We start from the raw sequence: 17117 nt of genomic DNA, 5'->3' as shown, positions 1-17117 counted from the left end.
CCCTTTTATTTATTTATTTATTTATTGCATTTATACCCCGCCTTTTTTCCTCTTGCAAGGAACCCAAGGCGGCTGACATTATCCTCCTCCTCTCCATTTTATCCTCACAACAACAACCCTGTGAGGTGGGTTGGGCTGAGAGTCTGTGACTGGCCCAAAGTCACCCAGTGAGCTTCCATGGCCGAGTGGGGACTAGAACCCGGATCTCCCGGCTCCCAGTCCAACACTCTTGCCACTACACCACACTGGCTCTCTAGCTTTTCTTTTCTAGCTGTGCATCCCCACAGTGGCCTGTGCTCCAAGTTCCAGTGAGAATTTCTGGGGTTTCATTTCTTGTGGATGAGAATGCTGGAAACTAAGGGTATCTTTGTATTCTCTGTTTTATTCACAAATGTGCAAGCAGCCTGTAGTGGGAGCAAACAGGCTCTCCAGTAACAAAGGCAGTGTGCCTGTGTATACCAATTGCTGGGGAACATGGGGTGTGTGTGCTGCCGTTGCACTCATGTCCTGCTTCTGGCTTTCCCATGGGCAGCTGACTGGCCACTGCGGGAACAGAATGCTGGACTAGATGGATCCTTGGTCGGATCCAGCAGGGCTGCTCTTTTGCTCTTACATCAGGCTCTTACATCATGCTGAGACTGCCTCAGATTTCCAAAACAACGGTGTAGACACCCCCGCCCCCAACCAGGCTTCTTCTAGTCCAGCTGGGGCTCAGAAGTTCCCAGCTCTTTGCTCGCTCTACCGCATTCAGACGGTGCGCCCACGGGGATCGTAGCTGCAGCAGGGCTCCTTCCTGCCCTCTGCAAGCTCGTGTCTTCCGTCTGCACAAATGCAGCAGTCATACGAGGCGGGGCCGATCCCCCCCCCTCCTCCCACTATGCCTATTGGGTTTTCTCGCCTTGAGCGTCTGAAAAATTCCCCAAGGAGCAATCCTATGATAAGAAAGACAGAATTCTTACCACTCCCAGCATCCCCCAGCTCGCGCAATCCTATGCATGTTGAGACAGAACAAAGCGCTGCAACGCCCAGCATCCCCTAGCCGGCAAGAGGTTGGGCAGGGGATGCTAGGACCTTCTTCTGTCTAAGCACGCACAGCATTGCGCCCTAAATGTCTCCCGGTCCAAAAAGGCAACCGGGCGACGACCCCGCCGCCTCTTTGCCCTCCCTCTAGAACGGAGGGTGCCGCCTTCCAGAGACAGAGGGGAGCGATTCCCAGCCGCCCCCGACCAGCGCAGCAAGGGCGAGCCACCTTTCCCTCTTCCTCATCAGCCCCGGTCCGGGGGGAGCGCGGGCAAGGGCAAGGCGGGCAGGCGCCGCCCGCGGCTTCTCCGACTCATCCCATCCCTCTCCAAACTTCTCCTTTAAAAACTGCGGGCGCCGGCACGGATCGGGAGCCGGCAGCGCAGCGCCCGCCTCGCCTCGCCGTCGCGGGACTGTCGCAAGAGGCACGAGAGCCCCGCCGGCCGGCCGGCCGGCGTCCGCCGTGGCGCGATCATGCTCGCCGCGCCGGCCCTCTTCCTGCTGCCGCTGCTCGGCGCTTGCGTCTGCCAGCCGGCCGCCTCCGCCGCCGGCCTCCACTTCAAGGAAGGGCTCAGCTGCCACCGCCCGCTGCCGCGCAAGCCCCCCGGGCTCAGGTAAGGCCCCGCTCCAGGGCGCTTCCGGCCGCCCTGCGGGATCGGAATGGGGCCGATCGAGGTTTAGGGCAGGGAGCAGATCCCCAGATGGTTTGGGCGTCAGCTCCCGGCATTCCTGGCCATGCTAGCGGGGCTTCTGGGGGCCGACTTCCCGAACCTCCGGAGAGCTGCCTCCTGCACAGCGCTCTGGCCTCGGGGCTTGGAAACGTTGCTGCCTTTCCAGCCGTGACAAGGCACGAAACGCGCACAGGAACGCCCGCCCGAGCGCGCCGTCTGGCTCGGGTCTTGTGCTGTACATTCGGGCTTTCGCAGCCTCTGCGGGCAATGACAGAAAAACATCTTGTGAGGACAGGGCGGGCCACAAAGGGAGGGAGGAGGATGCATGGGACCCGTCTGGGAAGCCCTCGGTGAGACTGATGGAGCCTTGGATTCTTTCTTAAAGCGTTTTAAAGGAACTTCCTCAAATCATAGCCTTGTGATAAAAAAGACAATGCTGAATGAACTACATTGCATTAACTTTATTCCCCCAAATAACTGGCCTGACAACTCAATCCACAACCATGTTCCCCAGAAGTCAAACCCCATTGTGTTCAGTGGAGCGGTCTCCTGAGTAAATGTGCACAACATTGTACCCTGCAATACTTGTAACCTCTGGATCTGTGGTATTAATAGTGACTGTGGCTTGGGATCCCTTCTGCAGAAACCCAAATGCTTGCAAGGGTGGTGGGAGGAGGGAAGGGTGTTGTGGTAATAGAGTTGTTCCATTAAAGCCCTTGTCGTGCTATATCAGACCTCTGGAACGCTTGTAGCTCTGCTTTCACAATCCTCGGTGGCAGGGAGCTAGCAAAAGTTGCTGATTTGACAGGAGGAAGTTAACCAAATGCTTCAGAAGAAGTGAAATTATTATTCTGAGAGGCAGAAACATGTGTGAGCATGCCAGGCTATCTAGTCAAGAGACCCATCATAACAGTGTCCCCAAGTACTGTGCTTAGTTCCCCCCCCCATAGGAATGAATGGCCGCCTCCATTGAGAAGAGGGGCTAAAATTCCTTCCTCTTTTGGTCACACTAGATTGTGCCAAAGAGAATGGTATCCAGGAACTCCTCCTCCTTCTCCCGGTTCCTGCAGGGCTGCTCGTTTATTTATTTCACTTCTATCCTGCCTTTCTTCCAAGGAACTCCGGACAGCACAATAGTTCTACCCCTCCCCTTTTAATCTCACAACAACCCTGTGAGGTAGGTTAGGCTGAGAGAAATAGTGCCTAGCCCAAGATCATCCTGCAAGCGTCATGGCTGAGTGGGGTTTTAAAACTGGGTCTCCTCGGACTTAATTTGGCACTCTACACTACAATGGCTCTGTTAGGCCTTAATGTACAACATTCTAGAACAGGCCTGCTCAGTTTGTAATCCACCAAGCAAATGCAGTCTCCCAGCTGTGTATGACAGCCCCAAAACAGAAGAACAGCCCTGCTGGATCAAATCAAAAGTCCACCTTCTTTAGCAACCTGCTTCCCACAGGGGCAATCCCTATGGGGCAGCCCACATACAGATCAAGAGGGCAATAGCTCTCTCTGACTGTTATTTGCCAGCAAGTGGTATTCAGAACCATGACTAGTAGCCATTGAGAGCCTTATCCTCCATAAATTTGTCTAATCCCTTTATGCTGAGATCCCTAGTACTGCAAAAACCCAGAAGGCTGTCAAGTGCCTGGCAGGCTGCAATATCCTGTTGATGGGCTCCATTCAGTTTGGTGGGTCACAGGTCAAGTGGGTCTCTTCATAGCCATTTCCAGTGGGAACCCTGTAGAAATGGCAAGATCTGAAAGAAGAATGTAAATTCCGCACTGGACCTCCCCTCAAGGGTTTCCTTCTTATGTTGATGCTCCTCGAAGGACCTGAGCAGCCATTGTTGCTAATGTGCCTGTTTGGAAGAAGGTTATGAACATAGGAAGCGGCCTTATGCCAAGTCAGACCATGGGTCCATCTAGCCCAGTCGACACTGACTGGCAGTGGCTTCCCAGGGTTTCAGGCAGGACTCTTTCCTTGCCCTACCTGGAGAAGCTGGGGACTGAACCTAGGGCCTTCTGCATGCAAAGCAGGTGTTCCACACCTGAGGCACAGCCCCTCCTAGCTCTTTGCTCAGAGCTCATGCGCCAGCCAAGCAAAAAATTTGAGGAAATCATGATGAAGCCATGGAAGATGTTATTTCCCCTTCTCAGGCAATGGCAAAAGTATTAACTTGCTCTCCTTTCTGCCGCTTCTGCCTACCACAACAGAACCTACCCTCGTCCGCATGAATATTTGGACATCTCTGCACTACCCAAGAGCTGGGACTGGCGAAATATCAGTGGAGTCAACTATGTGAGCACCACTCGCAACCAGCACATTCCACAGTACTGCGGGTCGTGTTGGGCTCATGGCAGCACCAGCGCCCTGGCAGGTACGTGGTGGTGGTTGTACAACTGTGATCGCCAACTCCTGCTCATCCCACCATCCAGCAGAAGTACACTGCCTCTGAATATGGGGGTTTCATTCCTAGCGATTGCCACTAATAACCATTAATAGTTCTGTTCTGAATGGCTTGGATCCAGTAGAGGCTGGTGGCTCTGATGTCAGTGAGGTGGGGAATCCGCTCCAGGTTTCAGTCAGAACTCTAAAGGAGCTATCCAAAGCAGCTTGGATAGCTCCTTTAGAGTTCTGCCAGGTTCTGACTGAATCCTGGAGCGGATTCCCTGCCTCACTGACATCGGAGCCACCAGCTCCACTGCTTTGATCCCAAATTGCTCCTCTGCTCATTCACGTAAGAGCCAGTGGTGTAACGGAGCCAGGGCTTGCAAGGATGCAGTGCCCACACTTTTTTTTAATTAACTGACATCAACCCCCGCCCCCCAGTGCAACTTCCCTGTTTCCTCTGAGCTTAGTTGCAACCCGCCCAGGAGCTGGACAGTGGGGGGCGGGGGAGATGAATTTCCCCAGCAGCCATATGTCATTCCTTCTTGCACTGCAAAGTATTTTGGGGTGGCCTGGTCTTCAATGGGCAATTAAGACCCAACAGCTTTAGAAAAGGCCTGCTCCTGGTAGAGATGAAAACTGCGAGAACTGGTTTGTTGATATGGATAACATAGCAGCCTGAATTTTTGGACTCTCCTCGGGGGCGGGGTGGCTATGGGGACTGTCATGATGAGCGCCTGCACGTCAAAATTTACTACTGCATTTCTGGTAAGGGCCCTCTGATTTCTACCAACTCCGCTCTCCCTTCATTTGCAGCCCCCCTGTACCATATCCTACACAATTCCCAATGGTCCCCTGAGCCACAGGAACAGATTTTCTGGGGTCCTGAAGAGGGGCTGCAGAAGGAAGGGTAGAGGATGGAAAGCCCTGTTCTGTACACATTAATTCTGTTTCCTGCATGGCCAGCTGGCTGCCACCTTTCACAGGAGCACACCGTGCTGCAGCCTTTTGTTGCAGATCACACTTGTTCTATTAGAACTGCCATCGTAGGGAAAAGGTTTTCTGAGCTGCAGGATGCTGAAGAGCCCTGCTTATGTCTCACACCAACCGCTGGTTGCCTTCATCTCTCAGATCGCATCAACATCAAGAGGAACGGCGCTTGGCCTTCTGCTTACCTCTCAGTTCAGCATGTGATTGACTGTGCTGAGGCTGGGACCTGTCACGGTGGAGACCACTCAGGCGTATGGGAGTATGCTCATCACCACGGCATCCCAGACGAGACCTGCAACAATTACCAAGCTAAAGATCAAAGTGAGATGATGGGGGAAAATACTGCATGCATCTTTCTCTCTCTCCCTCTCTCTCCCTCCCTCTCTCTCCATCGCACTATCTACCTACATAATTGCCAAATTTATATCCTGCTTATCAGCCCAGATTGGATTCCAAAGAGATTTACGATTAAAATTCACACAAACGTACAATATAGCTAGGGTTTTGTTGGGATGGTGGGGAATTTCTTCTGAACCCTGTTAATACATTCCAGGATCCAGGCTCTTCTCTCTAGAACAGGGGTGAGCAACACACAGCCCAAGGCCCACATGCACATCCCCTGCTGCCCCCCCCCCCAATGTGGCCTCGTTTTTTTTTTTTAACAGGTAAAAAGGTTTTTAAAAGTTGCAGTTGGCCTCAGAAATTCAGTGGCAAAAGTGCTATGGAGGCTTAGAATGGATAGATTAGCTTGAAAACAAGCTAAATTTGTCAGTTCTAAGCCCTGGTAGTGGCTCTGGAGGCTAAGAATGGACAAATTTAGCTTGTTTTCAGGCTATATCTCTCCATTCTAAGCCTCCATCGCACTTTGCCACTGAAATTTGGCAGCATGCCATTACTTTTTTAAACGCTCCCCCCCTTTCTGGAGGTGGGAGTGTGGTCTGCGGCAAGTCCTGGGGCAGGGGAGAAATTGTCTTCTGGACTGTCCAAATGGCAGAAGGACCTACAGGTGGTTCCTGGAGCAGACTGGTCTAGCAATGAATGATTGAGGTAATACCATTTTTAAATCTATATATGCACAAATATAACCATCTGGTCCTATCTATGGGACTTAGGTCAGTTACAAGTATATAAAAGCCTACATCTTAATTCTTTCAGTTTTCTGCTACAACACCCATTTCACAGAAAGCAAACTGATGATGACAGAGACAAGTATTTGTAAACATGTGTAACAGCTACGAAGTATTCTCAGAATCACTGTCATGGGTAATAGTAGTTTTGGAGGTATTAATAGAATATACCCAAACATTCCATTTTTTCCTTATTTTTTTAATATTGTGTAACTTCACATATACTTTGGGATGAAACTAGGCATACTGCAAGAAACGGAGGACATCTGCTTGTCTAGAACAGCCCAGCTTGATTTCTACAAGCAGAATCAAGGGTGGGCAGCATCGTTTCCCTCGAGGGGTTTTGATGTTCAGGGGGCTGCTAGATGGGTCTGAGTCGTTTTCAGGCTGTGTATCAGGTTGCTCAGCCATCCCTACATGAAATGGAATATGGATCAAATAAATCTGAAAGGAGGGTATTGCAAAAGCTCATTTCATTGTTTTTAGCCGTTGGATAAAAGGTGACTTTCTGTGTCAATCAAACATCTCTGCTGGTTTTGTAGAGTGCAAGAAGTTTAATCAGTGCGGAACGTGCATTACTTTCGAACAATGTCACGTGATAAAGAACTATACCATGTGGAAAGTTGCCGATTATGGCTACCTCAGCGGGCGAGAAAAAATGATGGCGGAAATATATGCAAATGGACCCATCAGGTAAAGAAGCACAATCTTTATGGAAAGCATCTAGGTAATAACAAGCAGAAGCCAAACAATAAATAGTTATTTGAAATAACCTACCACAGTGATACAAACAAAAGACCAACAGCTCTGCTCATGTGGTTTTAGATTGTGGAATATTTTTAAACTAGTGTCATTTGGGAACTAGTTTGAGAACTTTGATTCTCAGAATTCTCCCTACCCTGCAGAGAATTAGAGCGCTTAAATCCCTTGATTCGATAGGAATAGGCATGCCTCAATTTGCGCTGGGTATGGGGTGGCAGGTGACCAGCTATTAGGCTGGGAAGTCATGTCCTTCTGCAGAAGATGGTAGAGGTTTGGAAACTGGTACCAGGGAGACCTTGGCTGATCTCTTGACTATGGGGATGGGGAGAGTGGGCTTTGGCATTACCTATGAATGTTGTTTGTGAAACCATCTGAGGGAAAGAGGGAAGCTTCAACAAAAGGCCTTGGAGATTATGTTTCTAAGCTCTGAATGGGCAGGTTGAAGTAAACTTTGTTCCATCTTGCTGAAGCCATTTTCTCTGATTACTTATCAGGGCTTAAAGCTCTGACATGGGATTGTGGCCTACAATTTTTGTGACTATATTCAGAGTGGACATTCAGAGCTGTGAGTTTCTAGTAGCATCCTAAAAGTGTTTTGTTACTGTTTTTAATTTTTAAACAGCTGTGGGATCATGGCCACTCCAAAGCTGGATGAATACACTGGAGGACTTTATGCTGAATACTCCCCAGGCGCTGCAATAAACCACATAATCTCTGTGGCTGGCTGGGGGATAGAAAATGGGACTGAATACTGGATTGTCCGGAATTCTTGGGGCGAGCCATGGGTGAGGAGGACAGAGTAACTACAAACAAGATGTGTGTGTGTGTTAAGGATTTAGCTTGATTGGGGCTAGGAGATTTCATTGCAGTGAATGAAGGTGGACTTGGTTTCCCCTGGAAGTAAAGAAGAAGGATGGGAAAAGTACCTGGGTGTGACTTGTACTTTCACAAGAGGCCTTGGCAAAATGTGGTAATTGCAGGAGGAGATAGCAACATGGGCAAATTTCAGGGGTTGAAAGTTTGCAGCAGTAGTGATCTGTATTTTAGCACACAAGATGTGTTCACATTGCTGTACACGAGGCCAAACACCACCCCCCCATGTATTGTAGCTGACAGCTTTGGGAGGTAGGCAAAAGCAAGGAGCAAAATAGGGACATGCATCAAGACCCTGGGAAGCCACTTGGCAGCATTTGGCTTGGTGGTCACCAGTTGGGCTGGCCTGCTCTAGCCTGCAACATGACCCATGTCCCACTCTTGGAAGCACAACTGCTGTGGATGGTACACCCACGTTAGCAGTGGCTGAAAGAGAATGGAGGTGGCCCCTCACAGTAGAGCAGCTGTTGAAAAAGAGTATATGCTTCACTCTAATAATATGCCCAGAGAACCTTTGTTATTGGGCAGATGAAAGATATAATAAATAAATCAGTAACAGGAAGGAGCTCAGCCATACACACTTGGAAAATCTGAGACACTGGATGACTCACTGTAGGTACAAATCCCACATGTACAAAAAGAGCAACATACTCTTTGCAGCTATGAAGACCTGGTAGCTGATTCAGAGATCTGCACAACTTCTGCATGTGAGGATCTTGCCCTGTTGAACACACCAGCATCGTTGTCAGCTCTGATACACCGATGGCTTGTGTGAGTGTTTGTGTGCGCACATATGTGTGTGTGCATGCATAAAGAGGAAGTGCTTTGGTTCCGTCCCATCAGAGCTGATAAAAACCCAGTTGATAAAACACACACGCACGCACACACCATGCAGCGCGGAAGCACTGCATGCATTAGAGATCAGGGACAGGGTGCCCATGGGCTAATTCTAGTCCTTTCAGGAGTGGTACCTGGCCCCCACACTGCCAACAGAGGGTGTGGAGAGTGTTGGTGCTATAGCAATAGAACTTGCCAGCAAACCATTTTAGGGAGTGGATGGTGGAACGTTGGCCCACCTCCTCCTTACTCTCCTTTCATCATGGCTCTCCAGCAAAAAACAAACAAACAGTTACTGATCAGGAACTGCATGTATGTCCTACTCCCAAAGCTCCCAAATAACCCACACTACACCCTTCTGCATGCTTGGGGTCAGATCCAGAATAGTTGCCCTTGCTTTTTTCAACTTGCACACAATCAGTCACTGCTGTGTAAGCATTTTCAGGGTGGTACCATAATAAGAAAAAGTAATTTCAACTTGAGTTCCTTGTGATATGCCAATACCAATGCCAATTAACCTCTTGCAGGGAGAGCGTGGCTGGCTTAGAATTGTGACGAGCACATACAAAGGAGGAAGAGGAGGAGACTACAACCTGGCTATAGAAGAGGACTGTGCTTATGGAGACCCAGTACTGCCTTGAGTCTGCAGCTGGGCCTTGTTTGTACTCATGCTTTTGAAATGAAAGGGATTTAGAAAAGACTGTGTTTTTTCTAAAGAATGGGAAGGATAGCTTTACAGCAGTGCACGCTTACGATGAAATACTAGCACAGGTAGGCATGTGCGATTAGTAACCTTTTGAATTCAAACCTGCAAATCATATCCCCAATGAAGGACAGCTATTGACTACCTGGAGGGAGGGAGGGAGGGAGGGAGGGAGAGACTGACTGACTGTGCACCTGTTTATTTTCCGCTGGAAAGTTTTTGTTTTCATCAGTTATGAGAGACTATGGAATAATGGCTTTTCAGTTTGCATGGATGTATGGACCCCAACTCAAAGTTGGTAGGGTCAGATTAAACATGATTCTGGAAAACCCAGAAACAGCTTAACGGTGTGACATTCCATGCAGCCGGTATTTAAATTAAGTTGCCTCAAATTCTGGGAGCTCAAGGGTGGTGCCCTGTGGAGAGGGGGCAGAGCAGATCATTCCTTGTTGACTTCCCTTCGATGCAGGTTTACTGCTCTGCTACTTCTACCACTTCTGAAAGCAGTGGCTCAGCCTCCACTGTCAAGACAGTGAGAGCCAGTGTGGTGTAGTGGTTAGAGTGCTGGACTGGGACTCAGGAAATCCAGGTTCTAGTCCCCATTTGGCCATGAAGCTCACTGGGTGACTTTAGGCCAGTCACTGTCTCTCATCCTAACCTACCTCACAGGGTTGTTGTAAGGATAAAATGGAGAGGAGGCAGACCATGTGAGCCACCTTGGGTTCCTTCCAAGAAAAAAGTGGGATAGAAGTGTAATAATAAAATAAAATAAGATGCAGTATGGGAGAGCGGACAATGTAGAGGCCCCCTTTCCCCGTATATCCCACTCGTGTTCATGAGAAGCATTTTGGAAGTCTTTCACAAAGGGAGCCCCAATTCCCAAGCAGCCTTTCTGGTCCACAGGGCAAGCTGTCAGCATTCCAGCATAGCCACATCAGCACATGCCGCTTTTCAGTGAGAAACCTATGGACACTATTTGCCCCTTTAATACATGGACTGCAAGGAAGACAAATCAGTCAATCCTAAAGGAAATCAACCCTGAGTGCTCATTGGAAGGACAGATACTGAAGCTGAAGCTGAAATATTTTGGCCACCTAATGCGAAGGAAAACTCTCTGGAAAAGACCCTGATGCTGGGAAAGACTGAAGGCAAAAGGAGAAGGGGACGGCAGAGGATGAGATGGCTAGATAGCATCACCGATGCAATGAATATGAACTTGAGCATGCTCCGGGAGAGAGCAGAGGACAGGAAGGCCTGGCGTGCTATGGTCCATGGGGTCACGAAGAGTCGGACATGACTGAACAACAACAAAATATGGAAGTGGAGGGGTAAAGGGTGGCCAAATGATGCAGGAAGCTGTGCCTCAGACAGAAACCGACAAGACAGCAAATAGTCTTCCTCTTCCAGTGACTTTAGTCAATGCACTGCTTCTTCTTTTGTTAAAGATTAACTATGATCAGTGAGCTCATAAAGATCTTATAAACAAAGTTCTTTTCTCAAAACAATCTGCACCCAGTTGGTTGCAACACACTGCCACGTGCTAAATGGAGTGGGGAATGATGGGAAGGATTGTGTTTACATGGCAATTCTGCCAGAGAATCAAAAGGTCACCAGTTCCAGCTTCCCAAGGTGCCTGCCTTTCATTGGGCTCCTTCACACTGGGCTTTTATCCTGTGATTGAGATTTGCTCCTTCATGGAAGTTTGCAGGCTCTTTACATGACGTACTGGCCCTGCCGTGACCCTCCTGCACTAAATGCCCTTTGTTCCGTTTTTTAAACAGATTGCAGATAATGAGCTATCAAATTACCCCGCTGTGTTCTGCTTCAGTTTCCTCCATCAAGAGAGTTAAAGCGTCAAGAAGAAGTGCGAGATCAATGACAGATAGGGCATTTCTACGCCACCCTAAAATCCTGCATTTAAAACGGGGCTTTCTGCTTCTGTTTTAAATGAAAGATCACAACTGACTCCCTTTACATGTGCTTCCTTTTTCCCTCCCCCTCCCCTTATCTGAGTCTTCCATTATCTTTCATTGATCTCACTCCTCTTCTTGCCGCTTTAACTCTTTTGATGGAGGGAACTGAAGTGGAACACAATGGGGTAAATTTGATAGCTCATTATCTGCGATCTGTTTAAAACAGAACAAAGGGCATCTAGTGCAGGAGGGTCACCGCATCATGTAAAGAGCCTGCAAACTTCCATGAAGGAGCAATCTCAATAGCAGGATAAAAGCCTGGTGTGAAGGAGCCCATAATGGAAGACTCAGGTAAGGGGGGAGGGGGGGGAAGGTGAAAGCCCCGTTTTAAATGCAGGATTTTAGGCTGGTGTAGAGATGCCCATTTAGTCAAAAAGGGACACATTTCAAAACCTTCAGAGGGCCATTCAGTCATTCAGCCTGACATCTTCGGGAGCTGCCAAAGGCTCATCAGTGCAATGCCTGTGCTGGATTGGATCCACTTGCCTGCCCACGCCCCCAGCTCCATTTTGACCTTGCATAGCCACTGGCTACGAGTTGCCCACCATTTCACATTTCCAACAATGGGCTGGAACAACACTGCACTCAGAGGGGAACTAGGAGAAATCTAAAATGGCAGGTACCTTGTAGCCACACTGCTGCCAGTAAACCCACTGGGGGGAGGGGGGATGTGCCCTACTGCTGTGGGGGCAGCAGACCTCAGGGGACCTGCGTGCCTACTCGTTCAGTCTGCTGTCTGTTGGCAGGCTACTTCAAAGCTACTGTTCCTTCTGGTGGTTCTTGATCTTTAAACCAGACATGGACTGAAGAGCTCTTCAAATAGAGGACACCTTCAAAATAGAGGACTGTCCCCTGGAAGCCCTTCAAATAGAGGGCTGTTCTCTGTAAAAGAGGACACATGGCCACCCTAGCTTATAGGTTCTTCATTCTGAGGACATGCTGACGTTAGGGTTGGAGCCAGTGGTCTTGCACACATTGGATATGGAACCAGCCGCTGTGGTCTCACTCCTCCACTCTCCATGTGTATGGTATATATGTGGAGAGATAATGAGGGAACATCATTATGGTTGCAAAGATGCACTTGAAAATCAGCAGTGTGTCCCAGATTTTTAGGAAATAGATGATTTTGCTTTATTGGAAATCCTGGGAAGGATATTGAGAAACTGCTAACCCACCAATCTTAAAACTCCATAGGATCTTTTATTATGAAATGCCAAGTGATAAACAACTGAAAATACTTAATGATAAATAACCATTCAAAGATGTAAATTAGTAAGAAGTAATAATTGTATTGGGGGCCGCGGTGGCTTAGTGGTTAAGACGCTGAACTGCAGACTGGAAGGTCGGCAGGACAGCAGTTCGAGACCCGAGTGCCGCATGACGGAGTGAGCTCCCGTCTTCAGTCCCAGCTCCTGCCAACCTAGCAGTTCGAAAGCAAGAAATTGCAAGTAGATAAATAGGTACCGCCTTGGCGGGAAAGGTAACAGCGTTCCGTGCACCTCGGTGTTCAGTCATGCCGGCCACATGACCACGGAAGCGCCTTCGGACAGTGCTGGCTCTTCGGCTTAGAAATGGAGATGAGCACCACACCCTAGAGTCGGACACAACTGGTTGGGGACACCTTTACCTTTTTTAATAATTGTATTGAAGGGAAGACACACATAGATACAAGCAGGTTCACAATGAAGTCGGGGTAACTGAAATCCAAAAACAGTTGTCAAGATGATCTGGATGGTATCTAAAGAGAAAATGCTGTGTCAAAATCCTATCACTTGATTCAAAAGGTTATTTGAGTAATGAATAGGTATACGTATCCCAGGTCAAGGTGTACTTAAAGGTTTTTGCTTTATTACTAATGAACTTATGAAGTGGAAAATTTTCTGCCCTACATAACTGGATGTGATAAGTATAGTTTTGATACAAATGAAAAATGGATCAAAAGATTTCCCCCTTACTAATTCTTGTTAATACAAAACCAAAATTGAATCCAGAATGTGTCATATTCAGGCAGTTAACTGTCCTCTTAACAGCTCAGTTCCCCCACCTCCTTCCCTTGGTCTAGAGCAAGTGGAAGTAACCTTTCTGAGCACATTTGGCAATTTGAGAAACTATCATGGGCACCACCACAAAATGGCTACAATGGGAAGCTTGGCAAAAGACAAGCAACCTGCTCAAGAGACTTGAATACAAGGCAGAGGTAGGGTCTGAGCCCCAGCACACTAAACAACTCTTTTGAACCCAGTTTTCTTCATCAAGAGACCTTATTTCACAGCCACCCCAGCTGCTTATAAGAAAATGTGTTTGTTTTTAAAGCAGAATGGGTGGGGCATCTTGGAGGGTGCCAAGAAAGGTGTCCAGGCACATCAGTGCCCAGGGAGCATCGATGCCCCTGGACTACAGAAACCCTACTTCAGGCCTGTGTTTAGAGCCCATCCTAGGTGGTATAGATATAAAAATGTGATTAATAAATATTTAAGAAAGCTTACATTACCAACACTGAATGCAGCCTGAATGAGTCAAATTATGCAAATGTTGTGTATATAGTACATACTGTTCACAGAATATAGCTTTCTCGTAGCAGAATTCAGATTAGCTTGGCACCAGTTTTTCTTAATATCCCATCCTTCCTCCAAGGAGCTCAGTACGCACACATCCCAAATTATTTCAAGGCCTTCAAATATGTCAGCATTACCAGAGTAGCCCTGCCCCCCAAACACACTGCTTCTATACACTATACTGAGGATTATTTTTCCTCTAGGATGGGCAGCAGAGGAAAACTATGGGAGAATCCCACAAGTTCACTGAACATGATCCTCCTTATGGGAAAACTGGTGGAAAATACAAGTGTGTGAATGGTGCAAAACCAAAGTACACCTTTGTGAATAACACATGGAGAGCACGTAAGATTATTTTATCTTTTTTCAGTGAATGCAACCTTCATGAGCTTCCAAATCCCTATACCTTCTGGCTATAGGCACGACAGCTCATTATAATCTTATGCGTAATGTGCTACTCAGTGTAATAAGCCAAATATGAACATGCGAAGGCATCCAGCAAGCAACAATAGTTGGCAGCCCATACTAAGAAAACATACAGGCCTAAGGCTGTCAGTTATCACCCCCATTAACTCTGGGTACCTGACACAGATGGGCTCTGTGCCACAGGAGCATTGTAGCACTAGTAGAATTGTTTAATTCAGTGCTTGAACCATGATGGATTTCTAAATTTAGGGTTAAGTAGTGCTCCAGAAAGTGCACGAGCCTGAATTCTGAGTGACATTTCACAAACAGAGAATGTATCCAGAAGCAAATTCTGTGTTGCCTTTCTGTTCTGTCTTTTTTTCCTGCTGATGTTAGAAAATGCCTTTTGTCAGGGGTTTGTTCAGTGCAAATTCTTCTTAGGGCACAGAAAAAAGCAACAAATGATTTAGGGAGTCACAAATATTTGTGCTCTTTGCGGGGGGTCAGATTTGCGGTATTAACCCTTTCCCAGTATGTGGATCCATTATTTTTCAGAATTTCTGAGCTTTGCCTGGTACAGAGTGGCCACTTATGAACTGTCAAAAGAGAGGAAATGCATCCCCCAAAAAACTGAGGACAGTGATTTGCATAAAATTTGTATGTACTGATGTATATGTATATAGATGTAAAATGAGAAAGAGTTACTACAATTTGAAAAGAAATACTGTACATCTCACCATAATGTAGAAGACTGTGCACAAGTGATCTGTTGTCTGCCTGTTCAGTCTGCTGTCCAGGTGCTAACTCCTAATGGTTCATATGGTTAAACTGCATTTGGACAGGACAGACCTTCAAATAGAGGACATCTTCAAACAGAAGAAAGTCCTCTGGCAGCTTTTCAAATAGAGAACTGTAAAAGAGGAACATGGCCATCTTTGCATCTCCTCCATATTTTCAGATCTCAGTTTGCCTCAACCACTTCCCCACCAAATAGAGGACATCTTCAAACAGAAGAAAGTCCTCTGGCAGCCTTTCAAATAGAGAACTGTAAAAGAGGAACATGGCCATCTTTGCATCTCCTCCATATTTTCAGATCTTGGTTTGCCTCAACCACTTTCCCACATCATTCTTCACTGGTCCCTTTCATTTCCTCTACAGTTATCTTCTCCTTGGAACAATCACTTCCAAACCAATAACAAAGAGCAGTCCCTTCGAGTCTTGGTCAGTGAGGGGAACTGTTGGCTCACATCTGTGTCCACTGATTCCAGTCATAGATCTAGCACTTCATAGCACCATTTGGCACAAAAACCTAGATCCAAGGCATGAATCCTCATGCTTGATACAAAGTTCCCACAAATCCACCATCAAATCACAGTTCACATCCAGACTGTGCAGTAAAAATAAATCATGGATCCAGCACTTCATGGCAGAAAACCACGATGGATCTGACACAGATCCTCCAAATAATTACATGGCAATCCCCCAAATCTACCATCAAATCACAGTGCACTGAAGTTCATGAACTATGCCATAAAAATCACGGATCCAGTAGGCTATAGAATTGCTGTGGAATGTACAAAAACCTAGATCCGATCATCACGGGTTGTGACTTTTATCAGGAAACACCTCCAAATCCACCACTAAATATCAGGTCACATCTGTGCCCAGTGACTGCACTATAAAAATAATGGATTCAGCACGTTGAGTTCCCTGTGTGGTGCAAGAAATTAGATTCCAGGCAGAGACCTTCCTTGATCCACAGAATTCTTTAAAGGAAGTCCATATGCCCATGTGAAAGTCATTTATTTATTTGTTTATTTAAAATATTGTTAGTTACCTTTTAGGGCTTTGCACTCACAAGAGCATGGGAAGATTCAAAGATGTAATAGCCACATTCACACACATACAGACTATTACTGAGAAGTTGCTCTGTGATACACACATGCTAATTATGATCCCAGTTAAAGGCAGCAATGAAAGGCGACCTGACACCAACACTGTCATCTTTTCAGCACCAGGTTAAGGCTTTCCTCTACTCCCAGCCATTTGGGACTTTTTAATGTTATCTGTTTTACTGGGTCCTGCTATTTTATTGTTAATTATTTTTAAGCTGTTCCAAACTGCTTTAGGTTTTTGTATGTTAGAAGTCTTATTTTTTATCATATTGCATTTTAGGGTATTCATTTTTCTAAACTGTCCAAAAAGCTTTGACTGTTGGGCGGTATAGAAAAGTAATAAATAAAGAATAAAGAAGAAGCTGGTTGAAATGCCTGTACTGATGGTGCAAGACATAAGTCAATAGGAAGGGAGTTCCACAGTTTCAGAAGCCATCACCTAGAAGGCCTTATATCTTGGGCACACCAACCCAAGGTATACCTAACCAGTCTTAACAAATGGCACTTGTCTTAACATAAGAGCAGGATGATATGGGTGAAAGCAGTCCTTCAGACAACCTGTTTGGGGCTTTAAAGGTTAAGGCCAGCACTTTGAACTGGACCTGGAAGTTTACTGGCAGCACAAAATTAGGGTGGACAAAAAAGAGGAAATGCATTACCACAAAAGAGGACATGGATTTGCATAATATTTACATATGCTCTTATATAGGTGTAGGTGCAAATTTTAAAGTATTCAGTATAATTCAAATAGAAATATAATACATCCTGCCAGAGTGGGAAAGACTGTGCCGAGGTGACCTGTATCTTCTGTTGTCAAACTGTTAACTGTTGTTGGGTTACCTAAAGGCCCAAACAACAGCCTTGTGGTTCTTTACCTGTAAACCAAACTTGGACTGGACACGCCTTTATTTATTT

At 46.8% G+C, this 17117-nt stretch overlaps 1 protein-coding gene and 1 long non-coding RNA gene across 3 annotated transcripts in view; one reads left to right on the top strand and one right to left on the bottom strand.

The window, feature by feature from the left end:
• LOC146348902 (uncharacterized) overlaps nt 1-17117 on the bottom strand; it is a 40851-nt gene that overhangs the window by 22176 nt on the left and 1558 nt on the right. The window contains exons 2-3 of one of the 2 annotated variants that reach the window (XR_014790755.1): nt 5258-5364; nt 370-3552 (exon numbers count right to left, since the gene is read on the bottom strand). This is a non-coding gene — a long non-coding RNA (uncharacterized LOC146348902). Of the gene's footprint in view, nt 1-369; nt 3553-5257; nt 5365-17117 lie in introns of those variants that run through there. The other variant, XR_014790754.1, reaches the window with a different exon arrangement.
• On the top strand, nt 1390-10514 carry LOC146348903 (cathepsin Z-like). The gene is made up of 6 exons (XM_084854289.1): nt 1390-1634; nt 3908-4071; nt 5214-5393; nt 6742-6892; nt 7584-7746; nt 9199-10514. The coding sequence occupies exons 1-6, from the start codon at nt 1495-1497 to the stop codon at nt 9310-9312; spliced, it is 912 nt and encodes a 303-aa protein (XP_084710415.1). The 5' UTR covers nt 1390-1494; the 3' UTR covers nt 9313-10514.

Source organism: Heloderma suspectum, chromosome 4, assembly GCF_057233095.1.
Source record: "Heloderma suspectum isolate Gila_16-S chromosome 4, 16-S_ref, whole genome shotgun sequence".
In the NCBI taxonomy this organism is placed as follows: domain Eukaryota; kingdom Metazoa; phylum Chordata; class Lepidosauria; order Squamata; family Helodermatidae; genus Heloderma; species Heloderma suspectum.
This window is presented reverse-complemented; position numbering and strand designations above follow the sequence as displayed.

Coding starts and splice junctions, on each gene's coding strand:
- LOC146348903 (XM_084854289.1), top strand. CDS start 1,495: ATGCTCGCCGCGCCGGCCCTCTTCCTGCTGCCGCTGCTCGGCGCTTGC. Junction 4,072..5,213: donor CAGCACCAGCGCCCTGGCAG/GTACGTGGTGGT, acceptor TTCATCTCTCAG/ATCGCATCAACATCAAGAGG. Junction 7,747..9,198: donor ATTCTTGGGGCGAGCCATGG/GTGAGGAGGACA, acceptor AACCTCTTGCAG/GGAGAGCGTGGCTGGCTTAG.